The sequence below is a fragment of the Microcaecilia unicolor genome, chromosome 2 (genome assembly GCF_901765095.1).
Source record: "Microcaecilia unicolor chromosome 2, aMicUni1.1, whole genome shotgun sequence".
Lineage (NCBI taxonomy): Eukaryota > Metazoa > Chordata > Amphibia > Gymnophiona > Siphonopidae > Microcaecilia > Microcaecilia unicolor.
This window is the reverse complement of record NC_044032.1, coordinates 262,176,488-262,199,758: the sequence shown is the minus strand read 5'-3', so window position 1 is coordinate 262,199,758 and position 23,271 is coordinate 262,176,488. Positions and strand designations below refer to the sequence as shown.

Below are 23,271 nucleotides of genomic sequence, written 5' to 3'. Positions count from 1 at the left end.
GTTTATTTCTCCTAGGGATGGGAAGGGGGGGAGGGAGGGGAGGGGAGAAAATTATTTCTGTGCCAATGGTTTCTTGCTCTTATATAGCATGTTCCTGAGAGACAATGTACGCTGTATTGATGTAGATGGATTTGTTCAACATGCTGGTTTATCAATAAAAATTGTTGAAATATAATAAGATGCTCATTATATTCCTATGGGTGTCTTATCATTTAGTATGCGCTAATCATCTTTCTCATACTACCTGGCCACCGGCGGCAGCAGCTTTCCTTCTCTTGAGCCATTCCTGTGTTCCTCCTACCCACTGTGTGGGATGCTTCCCCCCCCCCGCCCCCCGCCTTCAGCTTCTTTTCCCTTCATATCTGCATCAGCTTCTTCCTTCCACAAGAACTGTGAGTGACATAAACACATGGAAAATGCTATCTGTGCTAGCCACAGGGTACTACTACGTGTCAGGGACTGCGCTGGCAATGTGGGTTCAGGCCTGGACCACTTTGCCTTTGTGGGTGAGGGCAGAGGCTATTAAGAGAAGTGTAGGGATTAGGCCACTGAGACTTGCTTCCAGCCTTCCCTGCAATTAGACCCCAGGAAGGGACGGTGCATGCTGCCTTTTACTGGGGCTTCCAGCTCCACCTCAATATGAAGAGCCAAGAGAAGAGCAGAGAGCTGGGGAGAACTGTGGCGGAGCCCAGCTGCTCTCTGTCCCCCTTTATAGGGCCAGGTGCATGCCGGTAGGGAGATGATGGGTTCAGGGTGCGGAAATACATGTTCACACAGCTCCTTACCCCTTTCCACTGCCAGGGAAAATGACAGCAGGGTATGAGTGCACATCCCAGCCTTTGGTGACAGACACACTATCTCCTCTAGCTAAATAATATATGTATGAAATCTATCATTGTGTGTGTGTATATATATATATATATATATATATGCGAAAAGAAAGTGTATAGGGCCACAGATGAAGGCAGAACCAATTGCAAAGTAAGCAACTTTACTCAATGACCCGACATGTAGCATACTGTATACATACAAAATGTATAAATACCAGATAACAGTCACAGCAAAATAAGTCTTCCTTTGAAGGTCTTCACTTCATGTTGAAATTATATGTGGTAACGTGGAGGGGCATAATCGAACGTCGCCGGCCAAATCGGTCGCCGGCGATCTATTTTGGCGGTGGCGCAACAGCTGGCTGGAACCGTATTATCAAAAAGATGGCCGGCCATTTTTTTTTCGATAATATGGTTTAGACCGGCCAAATGCCTTGGATGTTGCTGGGTTTGAGATGGCCGGTTTTGTTTTTCAGCGATAATGGAAAAAAATGTCGGCCATCTCCAACCCGGCGACATCCAAGGCATTTGGTCGTGGGAGAAGCCAGTATTTGTAGTGCACTTACATGCCAGGACACCAACTGGGCACCCTAGGGGTCAGTGTGGTGGACTTCAGAAACAGCTCCCACATGCATAGCTCCCTTACTGTGGGTGCTGAGCCCCCCCAAACCCCCTACCCACAAATGTGCACCCACTAAAAGTGCTCCAGGGACCTGCACACACTCAGGCCTCTAGGACTTGTTGCTGCTGTATAACCTTGGCACAGCAGTTGACACCTGAAGACTAATGTCTTTGAAAAAGTGCTTTATTTGAATAAGCACCTTTACTCACAGTTAACTGCAGATCAGAGGTTGTGCCCCACTGGCAAAGAGTCTCCCTGATACTGAGATTAGCAGTAGGTCCGAGCTGGCAGAATGCAGTACAATGCCCTCTTTCAGCAACATTCAAGGTAATAACGTTTTCTAACGTGGGTAACACATGAAATGGATCTAAAACTGGCTTACAAAAATGGCCACTACCTCATGGACTACCGGAAACAAAACAGGGCACACTCTGAACCCAGTTAGCAGGGGGGAAAAGCACCATGGGAGTATAGCCCAGTACCCTACACCCACCACAATGCATTGCTGATGTGACTCTGCAGGGCACCTAACAGAAAAGGTGTCACACTCACCCGAGAGCCACATCGCAACCAGGGAAAGGCTGTCGGAGGATACAACACATTCTGCTGTCATGGAGGTGGGTACGGGATTTGAGGCTGGCATACAGGCTGGCAAAAAAGGTTTTCATTTTAACTTTTGTAGTATGGGAGGGGGTTGGTGACCACTGGGGGAGTAAGGGGAGGTCATCCCCCATTCCGTCCGGTGGTCATCTGGTCAGTTGGGGCACCTTTTTGAGACTTAGTCGTGAAAATAAAAGGACCAAGTAAACCGTCCAAATACCGCTTAACGCTGCTTTTTTTTCCATTATCGCCGAAAGCCGGCCATCTGGTAGCCACGCCCATGCCCCGCCTTCGCTTCGCCAGCGACACGCCCCCTTGAACTTTCGCCAGTGAGGCGACGGGAAAGCGGAGATGCTGTTAAAAACCCAGCTTTCGATTATACGCTTTTAGCCGCTTTTGTGAAATCGCTGGCGATCTCCCGATTTGTGACGGAAGATCGCTGGCGAAAAGTTTCGATTATAAGCTGGATAGTAACATATATGATATTTTCAAATGATCGTTTGTTTTAGACTCATTATCATTGTTATGGTATTGCATTTTTTTCAGTATCCTCATTTGTTATGAAGTGAAGACCTTCAAAGGAAGACTTACTCCCTTGTTTATTAAGCTGCGCACTAACGCTGACACAGCCCATTCACTTTGAATGGGCTGTGTCGGCATTGCAGCACAGCTTAGTAAACAGGGGGGTTATTTTGCTGTGATTGTTATCTGGTATTTATACATTTTTTGTATGTATACATCATCCTGCTACATGTTTTAATTTCAATATTTTTATTTTTCAGTCCAAGTGATTTTATTTGTGATGCTTATTATGTATTTTTATGTTTATAGACCCGTGACACAGGCATTTGCTGAAACATGAGCCATGTCAGGTCACTGAATAAAGTTGTTTCCTTTCCCTATATGCTTTTCTTTTTTGCTTCACAATTTATTGTGTTGTCGCTTCCCTCTGATCTGCTTGTCATAGACATAGAGATATTCACGGTCACTCTGTGTGGTGAACATGTAGTTTGAAACACTCATATTATAGGTATGTTTAGCAGTGCTTCTGAATAGGCATTTCAAGTTATACCTACTATTTATGTGGGCCACTTAAATGTACAACTCAGTGGTTCCCAAACCCGGTCCTGGAGCTACCCCAGTCAATCAGGTTTTCAGGATATTCACGAGGAATATTCATGAGAGAAATTTGCATGCAGTGGAGGCAGCACATACAAATCTCTCTCATGAATATTCATTGTGGATATGCTGAAACTCTGACAGACCTACAAGACCAGGTTTGGGAACCACTGGTATAATTTGTGAATTTAGGGACAAATTAAGGCACTCTGAGGCCACATGAAAGGAGCCTCATCTGTACTGGATCTGGGCGGAGATTGTGTTATATAATACTAGTGTACCCTGGTATTGGCGCACCTTACAGTTACACACCAACAGTCACACTAGCTATAGAGCCAGTATAACTGTGAAGGCCCAAATGCAGCAAGTGCTTGAGTAACTTACAGCCCCTCTTGTGCTCCCCCCATGTGAATGCACCTTTGCGTTTACATGCACACACCCTAAAGAGAAAACCAAACAAAAGAAAGAAAGGGGGAAGACCAACTGAGTTCCAACACAAGGGCAATTGTTGATTGAAATGTAGACAGCAAACGACTCAGTCCTGCATTTCGGTGCAGAGGAGCACCTGCCTCAAGAGTCAAACAATTCTACAAAAAATATATACACACACATATAAATATATATTTCAATAAACGATTACCCTTGTGTTGGAACTCAACTGGTCTTCCCCCGTTCTTTCTTTTGTCTGGTTTTCTTTTTCGTGTGCGTTCGGGAGATCTTCTTCTTTTTTTTCATTTACTTCCTTGCACCCTTACAGAATAGCGTTTGGGTGTGTTGCTGACGTGAAAGTGACAGTATCCTGTACATGTATATGCTCAAGTGGCTCGAAACTGTGGGCAGGGCCGTCGAGTGAGCCCGGGGAAGGGCCGCTGCCCCTCCCCCTCAATTGTCATTTCCACCGCCGCCCCCTCCCCCCGCCCACCCAAAGTACCTTGGCTGGCCCCGCCAGCTGCAGGCAGCGTGGCTCCTTCCTCTGCTCAGCATTGCCTGCCCCTGTGACTGCTTTCCATCCTCAGGTCGCATGTGCTCGGTCTCAAAACTGAGCTTGCACACCCTGAGGGCCCAGCAGCTGCTGGTTAGGCAATGCATGGGGGGGGCCAAGCCCCGGAGTTTTCTCTCTCCTGCTCCTGTCGGAACGCGATCACCCGGGTCCTGTCAGGAGCAGGAGAGAGAGAGAGACCCCGGCGCCTGGGGAATTTTGCCCCCCCTGCCCGCCCTCTCGGCGGCCCTGACTGTGGGCACCCTGGTAGACAATTGCTACTCCTGGGGGAATTCTGTGCTACTGCACAGCACACTATTTGCACAGAACTCCCCACACCCGCTGAACATGTAGAATTCTGCAAAGCACCGGCATTGGGTCTCTCTCCCCCTCCCACACAGAGAACGCGTGGCAGGAGGAGGAAGTGAACCGCAGCACATCAGGTCACTTCCTCTGGCAGCTTAGACTAGACTGCTCATGTCAACTGTGGGGCTGTAGGGAGGCCAGTGTGAATCACATGCACATCGGTTCACTTCCTCCTCCTCCTGCTACATGATCCCCGCAGTGGAGGGGGAGAGAGCAGCTGATGGTTGCTGAATGTGACATCTGGAGTGCCAGAAAGGCTGATGGATGGGGGGGAGGGGGACAGTAACATGAGTGTGCCATGGGGAGAGTGGGAGGGGGGCACAGTAAGTTGAATGTACCATAGGGAGCATAGGAGAGGGGGTAGAGCACAAGGTTGATGTGCATCGTTGCCATGAAAAGAGTGTGGGAGGGGGCAGAGCAAAGTGAGAGTATGCTCTGGAGACTGGGGGAGGCAGCGATAGCTAAGAGTGTACCATGGGGATGGAAGAGGCAACACGGAAAGCCGAGATTGTGCCATAGAGAGTGAGGGCAGAACAAACAAGAGCGTGTCGCTGGTATTGAGGGGAGATCAAACTTGAGGGTGTGCCATGGAATTCTGGAACCTGAGGAGGGAAAAGGCAAGAGAGAATTTCAGGCCTTATGATGGGGAAATTCTGTGCAAAAAAATTACAAATAAACAATGCAGAAGTTTTAAATATTGTGTGCAGAATTCTCCCAGGAATGCATTGCCCTTTCAGGGCGAAATACTGCTGCATAGACAGACATGTTATGTGGCACCAGCCCTGGAATATCTCAAATCCTGTCTCTTCTTTGATGCACAATGATTTATAAGTCCAGAGTTATGCATTCATCTGCCAGGAAGTTTTAAAAAAATATTTATGCGCTGGTGTCACCGCTGCTGCCGACTACGTAAGTGCTTTTGAATTTCGGCCTCTTTGTATCTATTTCCACTGTGATATGTAGTCTGTTTATTCAAACAATAAGAGTACAGAGCCACTCTGGCTCCAGTTCAACTGTTACTACCAGTCGTGGTCTCATCTTGAAAAAAAGACTGCGATGCAAAGTTAAGACTGTTTGCAACCTGGGACCCTATGGTGCCACTGCCCGCTCGAGCCAGTGGTGGCTGGCAGGGTGCCTTACTTGTAGCAATCGTTGTTGAAACGGTTATAACTGCCCAGTGCGGTGAGAGCGCCCAGTCCTATTGCATAGGAGAAGAATACCTGTGTCCCAGCATCTATCCAGACCTAGGCAGGGAGAGGCAAAGAGAAACAGGCATGTATCAGACAGATTGTGCTCCGCACAGGTCAACTAAAGCTGACCTCCTCTCCTCATCCAGTCTTGTCACCTCCTATCCTCTTTCATCTGCTCTCACTCTCGCTGCCTTCTACTGACATTTCTATTCATCCCTCCTCACATGCTCTTTCCTAATGATCTCACTTCCCCTTTCTAGTTTTACCTTTTTTATCCTCTCCTTCCCTCCCACTCCCCAATGAAATCACCTTGAGGTACCCACTTGAGGGGAAGACACTTTTAGTTTCCTACCTCCCAGTATCTTGAGAACGAGGGCAGTGGAGACAGGGGATGGTCTACAAATGCCAAATATCTGTGCTTTTCACCAGTCACAAGGATCCCTGGTATAGGTCTGGTCCTCAGGATAGCCAGACTGAAAATTAACTTGGCCCTTAAATGAAATTTAGGCAAATATCTGGCATGAATATCTAGTATGGATACTTCAATAACCATTCCGGTTTAGGGGATTCTTCAGGTGCGACTGTAGTGCCCAAGGAAGCAGCACTCTGGCATCATTTCCCTTGGTATTGCCTCTGTGGGAGCAAAGTTGCTTCTCATTGATCGTCCTGATGTCCCTAGATCATGCCAATCCTACAAATGGGATGAGTAGGGGAAGCCAGTCTATTGTGTGAATGGGCGTTACCTGGGCAGCTGCCAGCTTTGACCAATCAGGCTTGATATAGTAAATTATGCCATCCAGAGCTCCAGGCAGAGTGGCACCCCGGATGAGGAGGATAAACAGCACCACGTAGGGGAAGGTAGCCGTAAAGTAGACAATCTAGAAGAGAGCACAAGAGTCATTGATTATTCACCAGATCATTACATTATATGCTTCTTCCCTGGCCTTACTGGGAGGGGGTAGGGATTGGGGTCAGCACTACGACTCTCCAGCTTGCTCCTGGAAGCCACATTGACCATGGTAAGGGTCTTTGATGAGCGCTATACTGGCAGTTGAAAAGTGGGACACTACATTTCCCAAAGGTAATGTAAGACCTTGCAACCAGCGGAGCGTTCATACCTTGGAATGGGACCAGACCAGTGGTTCCCAACCTGGTCCTGGAGGCACCCCAGCCAGTCAGGTTTTCAGGATATCCACCAGGAATATTCATGAGATAGATTTGCATTCAGTGGAGGCAGTGCATGCAAATCTTTCTCATGAATATTCATTGTGGGTATCCTGAAAACCTGACAGTCTGGGGTGCCTCCTGGACCAGGTTTGGGAACCACTGGACCAGACAGCTCCTTATAGGCTGGGGTGCCTCCTGGACCAGGTTTGGGAACCACTGGACCAGACGGCTTCTTATAGGCAGAGTGGCTAACCAGGACAGCAACCTCTGCTGCTTCTCAGTCAGAGCCATGGAGTGGCAGAACCTGGTCATGTCCGAGGTTTGCAGCTTCCTAGAGGTACAGCCATATGATGAGAGCTGAAGCTGGGGCAATACTTTTAAAGTTAAAATCCTCAAGAGGAAAGGCTTTTATGTCTGTCTGGAATTGTTATCTGCAAAATATATCACACAAAGCAAGAAGTGAAGTATTGAATAGGTTCCAGAATGTATCATAAGTTGGTTATTGTTCCATAAGGGGCTGTTCTGGGGTTCTCTGCTTGGGTTGGGGAGGGGGGATTAGGGATAATGGACATAATCATTTCAAAGATGGCCTGGGGTCATAAGAGTCCAGACAATGGGTCATCTCAGTTGTAGTTTAAAGGAAATGGGTTATGGGTAGGGTGGTAAAAAGGGGGGGGGGGGGAGTCATAAACTCAGGATCATGTCTTTTTTTGGTTCTATTTTGTAAGACATTTTACTCAATAATTTATTTTTGTCAGCTTATTATTATGTCACAGATTGTTGCCATTACTTAGACTTGTTGTTCAGTTGTTTGATGTATGGTTATTTTGATCCTGAATAAAAACAGTTAAACCTTAAAGATAAAATCCTCAACTGCAGAGTTGCATGGAATGAAGGAAGAATTTCATTCTGCATCATCCTGGCAGGCTGGTCTGGACAGAGCAAATATATTAAATTAATAAGCTTGTTGAAGAGGAGGCCAAAATAGAGTAGCTGGCTAGGGGAATATTAATGATGAGGAGACTGACAACTATCTGCCCTCCAGAAATTTGTTAAGTTGAAGGGGATCCTTACCGGCATGTAAGTATGGGGGGGGGGGGACAGTAAGAGGAGGACCAGTCTATTCCTTCCTCCCACCTTATTCCTTTTGTTAAAGTCCTGCATTGTCCACTAATGTCAGTGGCAGACTGGAATGTCCTAGGAAACAATGTTGAGGAGTGGGAAGAGAGAGAGAGAGAGAGAGAGAGAGAGAGAGAAAGATGCTGGATTTATTGAAAAAAAAAAACCCTTGAAAACTCTCTCCCCCCCCCCCCCCCCACCCAAATATTCTGACGGAGAATGTCACAGCTTTTCATGACAGAAATAGTTCATTGACAGGCATTTTTCAAGGTCATCTGTCGGACGCTGAATTGAAAGAGGGAGGGGGAGACATCTTCAGCATGTAGGGAGCAGGGTGTAATGTGGGGCAAACTTACTTCCTATCCTACCAGGGAGCGTCCTGAGCCCTGCAGGGATAGGACTGTTTTTCTCAGAGTTGATTGTCTCCCCATCCTCTTCACCCCACCTCCCCTAATCCTGTGAGCCCCCAGCACACAGATTGAAACATCCCTGCAATGGCAGCACATTGAAAACCTGATGTGACATCTTTAATCTATGAGTATCCCAAACCGCAAGACTTAAAAGCCAGTCAGAGACTGGCTTCTTGGTGTGGGGGGGGGGGGGGGGGGGGGAGCAGATGGATTTAGCATTTTGGAGCCAGAGTGATTCATAAGTTTGCTTGCTAATAACAAAACAGAAAGCCCCAAGTGCCACAGATTCAAATGCCCTGCTGCAGTGCTCTGAGCCTGGCACTTGTGCACTGCAAGCAGAGCCAGAAGCAGCTGTGATTGGAATATGGTAATAAACAGTGGAAATAGCCAGGGCCTCCGTTAACTTTGGCGTGTGTTCAAGCCATTACAGGGCACCAGTATTATTAATTATTCATCTTGCAAAATCCGTGGAGTTAGCATCAATCTAAGCTTTACTATGTAGGGGTATGTGTGCATCAGTGTGCAGGGAGCAGACTGGGTCATTAGTGCATGCCAGGCGAAAGGGGAAATGGTGGCGGCCATGCCTTTATCAGCAGAGAGGGCACGAGATGCTTCTTGTCTGAATTCACAGTGATGCAACAAACTCCTGATATCCTTAGTCTCATATTGCCTTCTTTGTCCACCCCATACCAATTTTATCTTCGGGAACATGCAACTTTATACAAATTGTAGCACACTTCCCTCCTACCCCCCTTTGCTCGGGGTTAAGGATGCTGATTCTTCCCCTCCACCCTTTAAGGGAAGCATCTCAGTGGTGTGAAGTGTAATGAAGAAACAGAGGGAGTTTCTGTTCTGTCCCTGCAGTGGAATTTTCCAGTTATATCTTATTAAAAAAATATCTCTAAGTCTGTATTGAATGTGACTGGAAAGGTAATTAATTTGGTGTCTGCAAGGCTTCTGTTTTTTTCAAGTCTATAGCTAATGTGTGTTTGGGTGGGTGTCAAATATGTATAATAGGCATCAGTGTGTGTGCAGCTTGTGATTTTCTGTCTAGTACACACAGAGGTATGCACATCTCTTTATCCCTGCTTTTTCTTTTTCAGTCTCACCGTTTTTTTTTTCTTCCTTGTTGGCAGCACAGAAGATGTGTGTGTATATGTGAGGGAACAGGGGGGCAATGTCTTTCTATAGGGAATGAAAGTAAGACCAGGGCCGGTCTTAGGCAGGGGCGACAGGGGCGGTTACACAGGGCCTCATGCTCCCAGGGGCCCCGCGGTGGCCTTGGAATCTCCTTCCCGCTCCCTGCTATTGCCGTCTCCTGTTTAGAGTGCTGCACGGAAACGGGAGGAATCCACGGCGATCTAAACTTTGCCTCTCCCCCCCCCCCCCCGCCACATACCGGAAGCCACCCTGGTGGTCTAGTGGATTCTTTGGGGCAGAAAAGATCCCAGTCTTTCCTGCCCAATGCCACTGACCCTCTTGCTGCCGCATCGTTTAAAAAAAAATGGCTGCCGAGACTTCCAGTGGCGGCCTCGTGAGACTTTCACTAAAGCCCTGTGAGGCCACCGTTGGAAGTCTCAGCAGCCATTTTAAAGAAGATGCGGCAGCAAGAGGGTCAGCAGCAACTACAAAGGATACAGAGAGAGATTTTGAAATTTATATGGGGGGGGCAGAGCACATAGATTAAATAAGAAATTGATGTGGAGGTCGGTGGACCTAGGTGGTAGGGGTGTGCCAAATTTGGAATGGTATTTTTGGGCTGCGCAGGTGAAGTTTGTAGTGGCATGGAGTCAAGAGTCTCCATCGGTGGTGGCCATATTAGACCAATGGATGGTAAGGGGACACAATCTGAAATCAGTTCTCTGGGCCTCAATGGAGTTGAGGCTATATGGAACGATGACAACGAACCCATTTGTCAAACACTTATTGTCTCTATGGGCCTCCTTTAGAACACGGTTTTGGCAGAATAGACACACCTCCACATTAGCATTTATAGGGGGGGAACCAGCTTTCCCAGCAGGTAAGGGACATCGGGTTGCAGGTTGGTGGGCGGAGGAGGGGTTGTTATGCTTTAGGGATCTTCTAGATGCTGGGGAGTTAAGGCCGCTAGATGAGATCCAGGAACAATGTGGGGGTGGGGCGGGGGATAGTTTCTTCTATTTACAAGTCAAACATTACATGAGCCAACAAGGGTGGTTGAGGAGGGATCTGGAAGATTATGAAGAATTAGAAAATTTGTGGGGGTCCTTGGGGAAAATGGGCCGAGTTATCTCCCTGTTGTACAAATTTATTAGAGGTCGATCTTTTGAGAAATGTAATTACATGATACAATGGGAACATGACCTCCAGCAGGAATTTACGATAAATGAGTGGAAAGCTATAGTAACAGAAGTTAAAAAAGCTTCAAACTGTGTATTGTTAAAGGAAAATGCTTTTAAGGTATTGACAAGGTGGTACTATACTCCACAGCGTTTACATGCCATGTTTCCCCTGGTCTCCTCACTTTGCTGGAGATGCGGTGACGAGGAGGGGACTTTTCTACATATATGGTGGTCTTGTCGACTTCTGAGACCATTTTGGACACTTGTTAGAAAAAAATCTCTGAAAACACGAATAAGCAGTTCAAGTGTACGCTGCAATGGTGTCTGCTAGGACTAGGTAATAGGAGAGGTAACAAATGGCAAAGGCGCCTTAAGAGGATGTGCTTAACAGCGGCTAAGAGCGTTATTGCCTTGCACTTGAAAAAGCAAAGGGCCCCATCACAACTGGACTGGATTTTGAAACTCTCCATAGTTGGAGAATTTGAGCAGCTTACGGACAAAAGAGTGGGCATGTACAACCCAGCTTCTGAACTGTGGTCTCGATTTCATCATTTAACCCAAGCAGGACAGTTGGAATAAGGGGGGGGGGGGGGGGGGGGGGGGGGGGGGGGTGGTTGGGGCGGGAGGGAAGGGAGAAATGTATGGGATAAAACTGTTCATGTCTACAATGTTTGCATTGTGATGTTACCTAATAAAATATTTAAACAGTAAAAAAAAAAAGAGTGTCAGCAGCAGCGGACAGGAAAGACAGGGGATCTTTTCTGCCCTGAAGAATCCACTAGACCACCAGGGTGGCTTCAGGTATGTGCCGGGAAAGCACCCTGCCGCTCAGGGAAGTGGGAAGGAGGTCTGGAATATGTATATGGATGGGAGGGAGGGTAGAGTAAAAAAAAAAACAAGGTAACGTCTGTTTCCCCTTGCTCGCGCTGCTGGATCCCTGTGCACTCAAAACAAGCAAGCAAACCTATGAGCTGCTGCATCCACGTTGTTTTTCTTTATTGTCAGTGGAACTTTCATTTAATATCACTTACATTTTCAAACATGCCAGCTTGTGCACACAGATTGTACACAGAGGAAGTATAATAACAGAATAACGTTTTATTAGTGGAGTAGTAATTTGTTATAAATCGTAATCAAGGGACACCCTAGTACTGTTGTATTCGTGCAGTTTGTGCAGAGATTTTTTTTTTCTGGTAAAGGGCCATCATGTTATGAGAATAAGGTGCTCAACATTCAGAGTTTCTATCTATCTATTTATTTACTTATTATGGCATTTTATCCTACATTAAACATGAATTAAGTTGAAACCTGGGAGGATTTAAAATCTTTTTTTATCTCCTCTGCCTAAATCAAAAGAAAAAAAGATGGTATGTGGAAACTTGCTCCTTTTGCTTTGTGGAATGCAGTGGTATATTATAAAAATGCACTTTGTCTTTTTTTTTATTACTACTATTTCACAGAGAAGGTATTGATTAATGAGGGAAGGGTTTCCTTCAGCAGAACTGTCCAGAGTCAGTCTAAATGGTACTAATTGGACCAATAGGAGGTGAGATCTGGCCTTGTTTAAGCTGCACCTTTTTTTTTCTTTCTCAGTTCTCTCACATGGACTGTCTGCTGTGCCCTGCTTGGATGCGGGGCGACAGATAGGCCCGAGGCAGGCTGCAGGAGACACGTCGGTCGGGACGGTCGGTGTTGGCAAGTGTTTATTTACCGCACAGCCATTGGCTTTTACTCACTGCAGTAAAAGGGGCCTCAGATCAAAGCAAATCCATGTCCTGACGCTACCGCAGGGCACTTTTTACCGCAGCTTGGTAAAAGGGCCCCTAAATTAGTTCTTTGCTTCTGTATTTACTCAGGAAGAGAGACTGGAAATGTCCATCCCAGAAATGCTGTACATCATGACTGTACTGAATTTGATTGGAAAGGTAATTTGAAGTCAGCATGGCTTCTATTTTTGTTTCTTTTTTTCAAATCTATATAGCTATTGCTGGCAGAGTGTGAGTGAGTGAGTGTTTGTGTGGAGGAGGGGGGGGGGGGGTCTAATGTGTGTCATAGGCATCAATGTGTATGTGGCTTGTGATTTTCCATCTAGTATACACAGAGATACACACATCTCCTTGTCCCTGCCTTTTCTTTCTCAGGCTGTACACCGCCTTGAGTGAATTTCTTCAGAAAGATAGTGAAAATAAATCCTAATCCTACAGCCTAAATCCTACAGGTGACAATTTGGAGGAACTGAAATAAATCTCAGTGAACCTGCAAAATGTAATACAGTAAGCTGTCAAACTAAAAATAGTATCAAATGACCTGGACTGGATGGTATACATCCCAGAAATACTGAAAGAACTAAAAAATGAAATTGTAAACCCACTATTAGTCATTTGTAAATTATCATTGTAATCATCTACTGAACCTGAAGACTGGAAAGTGGCCAACATAACGCCAAGTTTTAAAAAGGGGTTCCAGGGTGATCCAGGAAACTATCTGTTTATTTGAACTTCGATCACGCTATATTCTATGTCATCTTTGCCTACCCATTATCAACGCTTACCGTTTATCAGCAATATTTTTGCTTGTATCTGCTTGTTTAAATCTCGACCATGTGACCTTCTATGGCACTTGTACCTATTATCAATACTGTTTTGCTTCTTATATCCACTTGTTAACTCTCGTTTATGCTATTCTTTATGTAACAATAACAACTCTGTAAGCCACATTGAGTCTGCAAAGAGGTGGAAAAATGTGGGATACAAATGCAATAAATAATAATAAATAATAATAATACAGACCAGTGAGTCTGACATCACTGCCAGGCAAAGTGGTAGAAACTGTTATAAAGAACAAAATTACTGAACACACAGGCAGACATGGTTTGATGGAACAGAGTCAACATGAATTTCCCTTGCCAACCTACTACCATATTTTGTGAATAAACACGTGTATAAAGGTGAGGCAGTTATGTGCAGCAGCATTTTAGAAAGGACGTCCTACTCAGGATACAATATTCAGCACTTAACTGCCTAACTGACACCACAAAAAGATAAGACTAACTTTTATGCCAGCCGATATAGCTGTTTATCTTAGGCGGTTAAGTGCTGAATATCAACACTTAACCTTATAAATGTCGACTGTACCCCCTCACCAAATTGCCGGCTTTGAGTTTAGCAGTCTGTAGTGATAATAAACGCTGCCAAGCATCAGCAGACAGCCCTGCACAGACAAATTAACTGGCCACGAGCTTTCACTGCTAACACACAGTGATGTCACGGGGGGGGGGGGGGGGGGGGGGAGCTGTTTCCTGTTTGTTAAGTTGTATCTTCCTTCCCCTTTTTTCCTTTTTGTGGCTAGTTAGTTTGTCATCAGTTTTACATTTTTACTCTTCCCTTATTTTTATTTATTATGTTAAACACTTACTCCCATGTTTACCAAGCCGCTGTAGCGGCTGCTGGTGCGGTGATGCCGACACAGCCCATTCACTAGCGTGGCAGCCGCTAATGCAGCATTGTAGGGGGTGGGGTGTTAGATTTTTTATAATATTTGTGGTATATCAAATAAATTGAACTTGAACTAATTAATGCGCTGCAGTTTCACGATGGAAATTCTATTGCTAATATCTGCTTCTTAAGTTTATTTTCATTTTTAAACGAATTCAAGAACGTATTCAAGAATATATCCTTTTGGATTAATGTTCTAAGACAGCACCTTCAGTTTTAACCAGTAATTTTTTATAATTGTACTTAGTACCTATTGATTGTATTGAACTATTCTTGGCTGGTCAGTTTGATGGAAGACATACAGGCTTATTTTCGAAAGAAAAGGACGCCCATCTTTCGACACAAACCGCAAGATGGGTGTCCTTCTCACAGGGTCACCCAAATCAGTATAATGGAAAGCCGATTTTGGGCGTCCCCAACTGCTTTTCGTCGCGGGGACAACCAGAGTTTCCGGGGGCGTGTCAGAGGTGTAGCAAAGGCGGGACTTGGGCGTGCCTAACACATGGGCATCCTCGACCCATAATCGAAAAAAAAGGGCGTCCCTGACGAACACTTGGACAACTTTACCTGGTACTTTTTTTCTTACGACCAAGCCACAAAAAGGTGCCCGAACTGACCAGATGACCACCAGAGGGAATCGGGGATGACCTCCCCTTACTCCCCCAGTGGTCACTAACCCCCTCCCACCCTCAAAAGATTTTTTTTAAATATTTTTTGCCAGCCTCTAATATCATACCCAGCTCCATGACAGCAGTATGCTGGTCTCTGGAGCAGTTTTAGTGGGTGCAGTCACTTCAGGCTGGCGGACCCAGGCCCATCCCTCCCTAACTGTTACACTTGTGGTGGTAAATGTGAGCCCTTCAAAACCCACTGTACTCACATGTAGGTGCCCCCCTTCACCCATAAGGGCTATGGTAGTGGTGTACAGTTGTGGGTAGTGGGTTTTGGGTAGGTTTGGGGGGCTCAGCACACAAGGTAAGGGAGCTATGTACCTGGGAGCAATTTATGAAGTCCACTACAGTGCCCCCTAGGGTGCCTGGTTGGTGTCCTGGCATGTCAGGGGGACCAGTGGACTATGAATGCTGGCTCCTCCCATGACCAAATGGCTTGCATTTGTTCGTTTCTGAGATGGGCGTCCTTAGTTTCCATTATCGCCGAAAATCAGAAACGACCAAGTCTAAGGATGACCATCTCTAGGGATGAGCTAAATGTCAAGATGTGGGCGTCCCCAACCGTGTTATCAAAACGAAAGATGGACGCCCATTTTGTTGTTTCGATAATACGGGTTTGCCCGCCCCTTTGCTGGGACGTCCTCAGGAAAACTTGGACACCCCTTTCGATTATGCCCCTCTTTGTGTGTGTCAATACTGTGTGTTCTCTGTAACTTATTTTATACATCTATTTATATATGCATTTAATTTTCCATTATGTTATTCATGTATTGATTTATGTCTTATTTAGGGGGTCTTTTAGTAAAGATTAATGCATGCTATCTGCCACATAATCCATTTTATTTTTATGAGCCCTGCTGCAGATAACTTGCGCTAATCTTTAGTAAAAGATCCCCTTAGACATTTGTCCTTTATATTTGCGTTTTTTTTGAAATTTTATATTTTGATTTATGTTTTTTTCAGATATATGTGATTATTATATATTACATGTATGTTTTATATATATCTTTCATTTAGACTGCGTTTTACATTTATGAATGCGTTAATTTATTATATTTTTTATGTGTTGTTCTAGTATGTGACGATGTACCCTGACATAGCCTTAGGGTGAAATGTGGCCGTGTCAGGTTTGAACTTCAGAATAAGGTATGCTCTTAGAACCTTTTGCTGGTGTGGCAAGCTGTTTTGTTGCTTCAGTGAACTCACTGCATTGCCATACCTCTGTGTGTGTTTTTTGGATATGTGTGTATTTACAGAATAACGCTTAGGTGGATTTTTGGCATTTACGCATGCATTTGCACATACTATTACTACTTATCGTTTCTATAGCACTACTAGACGTACGGAGCGCTGTACACTTGAACATGAAGAGACAGTCCCTGCGCGACAGAGCTTACAATCTAATTAGGACAGACAAACAGGACAAACAAGAGATAAGGGAATATTAAAGTGAAGATAAGTATATAAGTACATAAGCACTGCCATGCTGGGAAAAGACCAAAGGTCCATCAAGCCAAGCACTCTGTCTCTGACAGCGGCCAATCCAGGCCCCAAGAACCTGGCAAAAACCCAAAATTTAATAATGATTAATGGACTTTTCCTTCAAGAATCTGTCCAGACCCCCTTTAAACTCAGCAAGGCCAGCTGCCGTCACTACCTTCTCCGGCAATGAGATCCACAGTCTAACTACGCGCTGAGTAAAGAAAAACTTTCTCCGATTTGTTTTAAACCTACCACATTCTAATTTCATCTTGTGTCCCCTGGTTCTATTATTGTTAGAAAGTGTAAACAAACGCTTCACATCTGTCTGCTCTACCCCACTCATTATTTTGTAGACCTCTATCATATCGCCCCTCAGCCGCTTTTTCTCCAGGCTAAAGAGTCCTAGCTGTCTTAACCTCTCCTCATAGGGTAGTTGTCCCATCCCTTTTATCATTTTTGTGGCCCTTCTCTGCACCTTCTCCAATTCCTTTATATCTTTTTTGAGATAAGGGTTCTGAACAAGTGAATAAGGGTTAGGAGTTAAAAGCAGCATCAAAAAGGTGGGCTTTTAGCTTAGATTTGAAGATGGCCAGAGATGGAGCTTGATGTACGGACTCAGGAAGTCTATTCCAGGCATATGGTGCAGCAAGATAAAAGGAACGGAGTCTGGAGTTAGCAGTGGAGGAGAAGGGTGCAGATAAGAGAGATTTACCCAGTGAACGGAGTTCCCGGGGAGGAATGTAGGGAGAGATGAGAGTGGAGAGGTACTGAGGAGCTGGAGAGTGAATGCACCTATAAGTCAATAAGAGGAGTTTGAACTGTATGTGGAAACGGATAGGAAGCCAGTGAAGTGACTTGAGGAGAGGGCTAATATGAGCATAACGACACTGGCGGAATATTAGTCGTGCAGCAGAATTTTGAACAGATCGAAGAGATGGCTAAGTGGGAGACCTGTGAGAAGCAAGCTGCAATAGTCTAAGTGAGAGGTGATAAGAGTGTGGATGAGGGTTCTGGAGTGTGCTCAGAAAGGAAAGGGCGAATTTTGGTGATATTATAGAGAAAGAAACAACAGGTTTTAGCAGTCTGCTGAATATGTGTAGAGAAGGAGAGGGAGGAGTCAAAGACGACCCCAAGGTTACGAACTGATGAGACAGGAAGGATGAGAGTGTTATCCACAGAAATAGAGAATGGGGGAGGAGGAGAAGTTGGTTTAAGGGGAAAGATAAGTGGGATTGGGCGGGAGGGAGGGGGAATAATTGAGAATGCAGAGGATGCTAAGTTGAAATTTCATTGGACATATCACAAAACAGAGACGTATGGATGGGAGCTTTAAGCACGTATTCATATTGTTTTAATTGTCCCCTAGAACCCACAATATGCTCACTAATTGTTTAGCCTCTGGGTGATTGATAAGGTGGGGTGGGAGCTGGGAGATTAAAGATAGGACCGGGTTGAGTGCACGTGTTACCATATAGTTACGATTGTTGACATGTTTTGGTTGACTGAATTGTTCAATATACAGTGTTTCAAATGGGGGGGGGGGGGGGGGGGGAAAGGGGGAGGATGGGGGGAGGGAGGAGAAGGGAAAAGTTTGATGACTGTGAGTAACAAGATGTATAATGGGATAAGCATTTATGCTTAAAGGCAGGTATATTCGAACCCTGCAATGTGTGTTTTCTTTGATCAGGTCATCAATAGAGGGGGGGAAAAGGTGCAACAAATAGTTGGAAGGGGGGGGGGGGTTTTAATACACAAATTTGATGACCATTACTATGGATGTATACCAGTGATGTTTATGTTACAACTGTTTTTTATGTGCTATAGTGAAGTTGTATTTTTTTTTTTGGATTTTGTCATCAATAAAAAATCGTTGAAAGTTAAGGGGAAAGATAAGAAGCTCAGTCTTGGTCATGTTTAGTTTCAGATGGCGTTGAGACATCCAGGCAGCAATGTCAGACAGGCAGGCTGATACTTTGGCCTGGATTTCGGCTAAGATTTTTGGTGTGGAGAGGTAGATCTGGGAGTCATCAGCGTAAAGATGATACTGAAAACCATGGGATGAGATCAGAGTACCAAGGGAAGAAGTATAGATGGAGAAAAGAAGAGGTCCCAGGACAGATCCCTGAGGTACATCAACTGACAGTGGGATAGAAGTAGAGTATACACTAAAGGTATGCTGGGAGAGATAAGAAGAAAACCAGGAAAGAACAGAGCCCTGAAATCCAAGTGAAGACAATGTATCAAAGAGTAGGCTGTGATCAACAGCGTCAAAAGCAGCAGATAGATTGAAAAGGATGAGCACAGAATAGAGACCTTTGGATGTAGCCAGGAACAGATCATTGGAGAATTTAGCAAGCGCTGTTTCAGTTGAATGAAGGGGGCGAAAGCCAGATTGAAGTGGATCAAGAATAGCTTGAGATGAAAGAAAGTCAACGGTGGTGAACAGCACGTTCAAGTATCTTGGAAAGGAAAAGGAAGGAGGGAGATGGGGGCGATAGTTGGAAGGACAGGTAGGGTCCAATGACGGTTTTTTAAGGAGTGGTGTGACTACGGCATGTTTTAAGGCATCAGGAACAGTCGCAGTGGAAAGTGAAAGATTGAGGATATGACAGATAAAAGGGATGACAGTAGTAGAGACAGTGTTAAGTAGATGGGTGGGAATAGGATCAGAGGAACAGGTAGTTAGTTTCGAGGAGGAAATAAGATGTGTAGCTTCCTCTTCAGTGATTTCAGAAAAGGAAGAAAAGGAGGCAAGGATTGGAGGGTTCAGAGAATGGACTAAGGGAAGGAGAGGTGGAGGTGACCTGGTTGAGAATTCAAGTTTAATCTTGTGAACCTTATCATGAAAGTACTCAGCCAGAGTCTGGGGGGAAAGTGAAGGGGGAGTTGGAGGTGAAGGCACTTTGAGGAGAAAGTTCAGTGTGGCAAAGAGACGTCGAGGGTTTGAGCCAAGAGAATTTGCCAACTGGATGTAATAGTCCTGTTTGGCAAATAAAAGAGCAGATTGGAAGGAGGTCAGCAAGAATTTGAAATGTTTGAAGTCAGCATGGGCACGGGATTTCAGCCAAAGGCATTCGGCAGAGCGGACACAGCCTTGACTGACCTCTAGAATGCATTTGCATATGTGTATATACTAGCATTCTAAACATTTACGCATTTAATCAGCGCGTAAATGTTGACGCCTGCTTTATAGAATTACCCCATTGGCCAATAGATTAGAAGGAGTCAACAGAAAAATCTGAGATAATCACTTCAATCGTCTCTCAAAGAGTTACAAATTTTTTACAAAATGCCAAAGAAGGGTCCTCCAGTCCTCAGTGGGGCAAACATGGCAGTTGCTGAACAATCTGAAACAGTTGTTGGGATCTATTGACTGCAGAAATCTTTGGTGCAAAGAAATCCTTAGCAATTTCAGTGGCCTGAGAATATGCTATTCAAACTTAATATAATGTATCTGTATTAACATTGTATATCTTCTGCCTCCCATCATTTTTGTAGTCACCGTCTCAATTGTTTTAACTTATGTAGCTCTTTATTAAACCAAGATACTTACTTCCTGAACTGATTAACCAGACAAGAGGTACCTACCATACCATCCCAAGCTCCAGTAACCTGTTCCTCCACTCCCAAATACCAGATGAAAAATCATTTAAGATCTTCAGCACAAGGCCAATGGATCTAAGACATTTTTTGGCCACAGTTCCCTAACTCAATGTGTTTTAACCACTGGTAGCAAACCTAGAAAAGCATACCTACTAGTATGCCGTGATCTGACCGAGAAAGGAAACAAACATCTGAAACAGCACTACCAATAATCATTTCTATAGTGCTACTAGCACTGTACACATTATATGCAGATACTTTTTCTGTCCCTGGAGGGCTCACAATCTAAGTTTTTGTACCTGGGACAATGGAGGGTTAGGTGACTTGCCCAAGATCACAAGGAGCTGCAGTGGGAATTGAACTCAGGTTGCCAGGATCAAAGCCCGCTGCACTAAGACTAAAATCTTGCTAGTTGAGTGAGTTGAAAATTATGCAGTGTCATAGCTTCCACAAACTTCAACATTTACAGTTCCAAAATGAAGATTAAAATCTGTAACAATGAGCATGTTAGAATTATGTTTATTTATTTATTTGTTACATTTGTATCCCACATTTCCCCACCTATTTGTAGGTTCAATGTGGCTTACATAGTACCAGAGAAGCCTTTGCAGGCTCCGGTGTGAACACAGGGTGATGTTGTGGTAAGATCAAGTTCATGTGGCACAGCCACATTAGGGAATCGGAGAACGGAAGAGTTGTGTTATGTCCATTATGTGCTTTAGTTTGGTTGTGTTGCAGAGATTAGGCATTTAAGTTGGATCGGTAGGGTATGCCTTTTTAAACAGGTTGGTTTTTAGTGATTTCCGGAAGTTTAGTTGGTCGTACGTCGTTTTCAAGGCTTTTGGTAATGCGTTCCACAGTTGTGTGCTTATGTAGGAAAAACTAGATGTGTAAGTTGTTTTGTATTTAAGTCCTTTGCAGGTTGGGTAGTGCAGATTTAGATAAGATCGTGTTGATTCGGATGAATTTCTAATTGGTAAGTCGATCCTGTCTGTCATGTAACTCGGGGCTTCTCCATAGATGATTTTGTGAACCAGGGTGCAGATTTTGAAGGCGATGCGTTCTTTGATTGGGAGCCAGTGTAGTTTTTTGCGGAGGGGTTTTGCGCTTTCAAATCGCGTTTTAGCAAACATAAGCCTGGCTGCCGTGTTTTGAGCGGTCTGAAGTTTCTTTAAGGTTTGTTCTTTACATCCCGCATAAGCCTCCTTTTACAAAGTGGTGCTACTGATTAGCATGCGCTGAATGCGAAGAAGCCCATGGGAATAGAAAGGGCTTCTTCACATTTAGCACACTGCTAATCGGTAGCAGAGCTTTGCAAAAGGAGCCCCATATTTGTTATCCTTTCTGAGAAACCAAATAAAGAAGAACCAGGGGCATTTGAAGCCTGATAAACCACCACAATACCTAACTAAGGTGCATCAATTAAATGAAATATGTTGACTATTCCCTCTAATGCAACTCCATTGAGCATCTTAAAAGGTCAATGGTGTCTTAAAAATGCATGCTATGTCCCCCTTTTTCCCTTCTAAGAGACCAGGAGGATAGAACTCTGTTAGGGTAACTTGGTCATCTTTTTGAAGCCACTTCTCAGTCATAAAAGCTGCATCAACATGGTCCTCTATAGAAATAGATTATAGATGTGATAGAAATACCTGTACACCACCTTGAGTGAATTCCTTCAAGACGGCGGTAAATAAATTCTAATAAATAATAGGCCTCCAAGCCTACTTAATGGTATCAACAGACCCAAATGCACAAAAGGCAGCAATTCTATGAGGGGGCCTACTGAGATTTAGGTGGCAAGGACATGTGTGAATTCCGATATTCTAGTCACTTACGTATATGTCGGCACATATGTCCATAAAGAGCCAACTTCCAACTATGCGCTATCCCCCAAATTCTATATATAATATATATAATTCTTATTTAGGCGCGACAGGTGCTGAATGCTGATTTGTCAGTGCCATTTACTTAATGTGGCCCTATGTGTCAGTATTCAATAGTGCGTAGTTTGCAGGTGGGTGTTCATATGGGCGAAGTTTGAGTGCAGCGGGGGCAGGGCGCATTTACTCGCATAGATTATAGAATATCATCTATGCATAGTCTTCCACAATCTAGGCTTGAGCATTTACACCAGTTCTACGGCTATTCTAAGTGATCACGCCTAAAACATAAGCGTGTTTCTGACCTATTACTCTTTTTCTTAAAAAAAAAAAAAAGCAGCTTCCACGATTAGAAAGCAAATAAATCAATTACAAAAATAAAAAATATAACAAGGAAATACCATCTACATAATTCAACCACAAATCAGGTAGTATATACTCCAAGATTTAGGGAAATTACCAAGGAAACAATCTTTACTCAAAACCTTCTTTCAGCCCATTTATACAGTGAGTTAAAAATCAGGAAACTAACTAGGACTTGAGTTTCTTCTCTAGCTACCAAAAAGTCCTTCAGCTGTTTTTGATCAGTATTTTCTATAAGTAATGATATAAATGTATATTCCTTTATTTTATTTTTCTGATATTGCCAATCTTTATATCGTTTGATGTAAATGAAAAACTTATAAATAAAGAGTTAAAAAAAAAGTCCTTCAGCTGTTTTTGATCAAAAAACATATAAGATTTAGAGTGATATACAACCACACACAAACGAGGAAATTTCTGACCTGTTACTCTAACGTTCTACAAAGGTGTCTACTTGTCATTGTAGACCAGGTGTCACAGAACCCGGGATGGTGAGCCCTTGGGCTGCAGCCAGGCTGCAGCAGACAAGTCCTCTGGGGACGCACAGAGCAGAGGCGAACCAGGCACTGAATACAAACAAGATACCAGACATGGCAAATAGACAGAGCATACTCAAGACAAGGTGAAACCAGAGCCTGGCTAAAGCAAAAACCAGGAACAGAACAAAAGCAGGAACAAAGGAAGGACACTCATATAGGCCGCAAGGCCGAACTGGAACCCACTCATACCAGAGGGAAGGGAAAGAAACAAAATGGAATCTCTTGAGCAAGTACTACTCAAGCAGTGCACACACACTGCACTAAACAGAGTCACAAACAAGGGGTCAAAAGACCCTACACAAAGGCACAAAGAAACTGAAGGGGAAAGGATAACCCCACTTAGATTCACATGGTAGAAATCACAGTAAAAGACAAGAAAACCACACAGGGAGGCAGCACAGAGCTGTGCTTAGAACCAGAGCTATAAACAAATAGTCCTAACCAAGTCAAACAGAAATCACACAGAAAAGTAGCTCAGGGCTGAGCTAGTAGTCCCAGCCAAATGGAAGAGCT

At 44.4% G+C, this 23,271-nt stretch overlaps 1 protein-coding gene across 1 annotated transcript in view; it reads right to left on the bottom strand.

Annotated features, from left to right (window-relative positions):
* Positions 1-23,271, bottom strand: part of SLC6A8 (solute carrier family 6 member 8) — a 126,198-nt gene that overhangs the window by 30,357 nt on the left and 72,570 nt on the right. Inside the window, exons 5-6 of the mRNA XM_030194074.1 lie at positions 6,450-6,584; positions 5,657-5,760 (exon numbers count right to left, since the gene is read on the bottom strand). Of these exons, the coding sequence (XP_030049934.1) occupies positions 5,657-5,760; positions 6,450-6,584 (239 nt within the window). The remainder of the gene's footprint in view (positions 1-5,656; positions 5,761-6,449; positions 6,585-23,271) is intronic.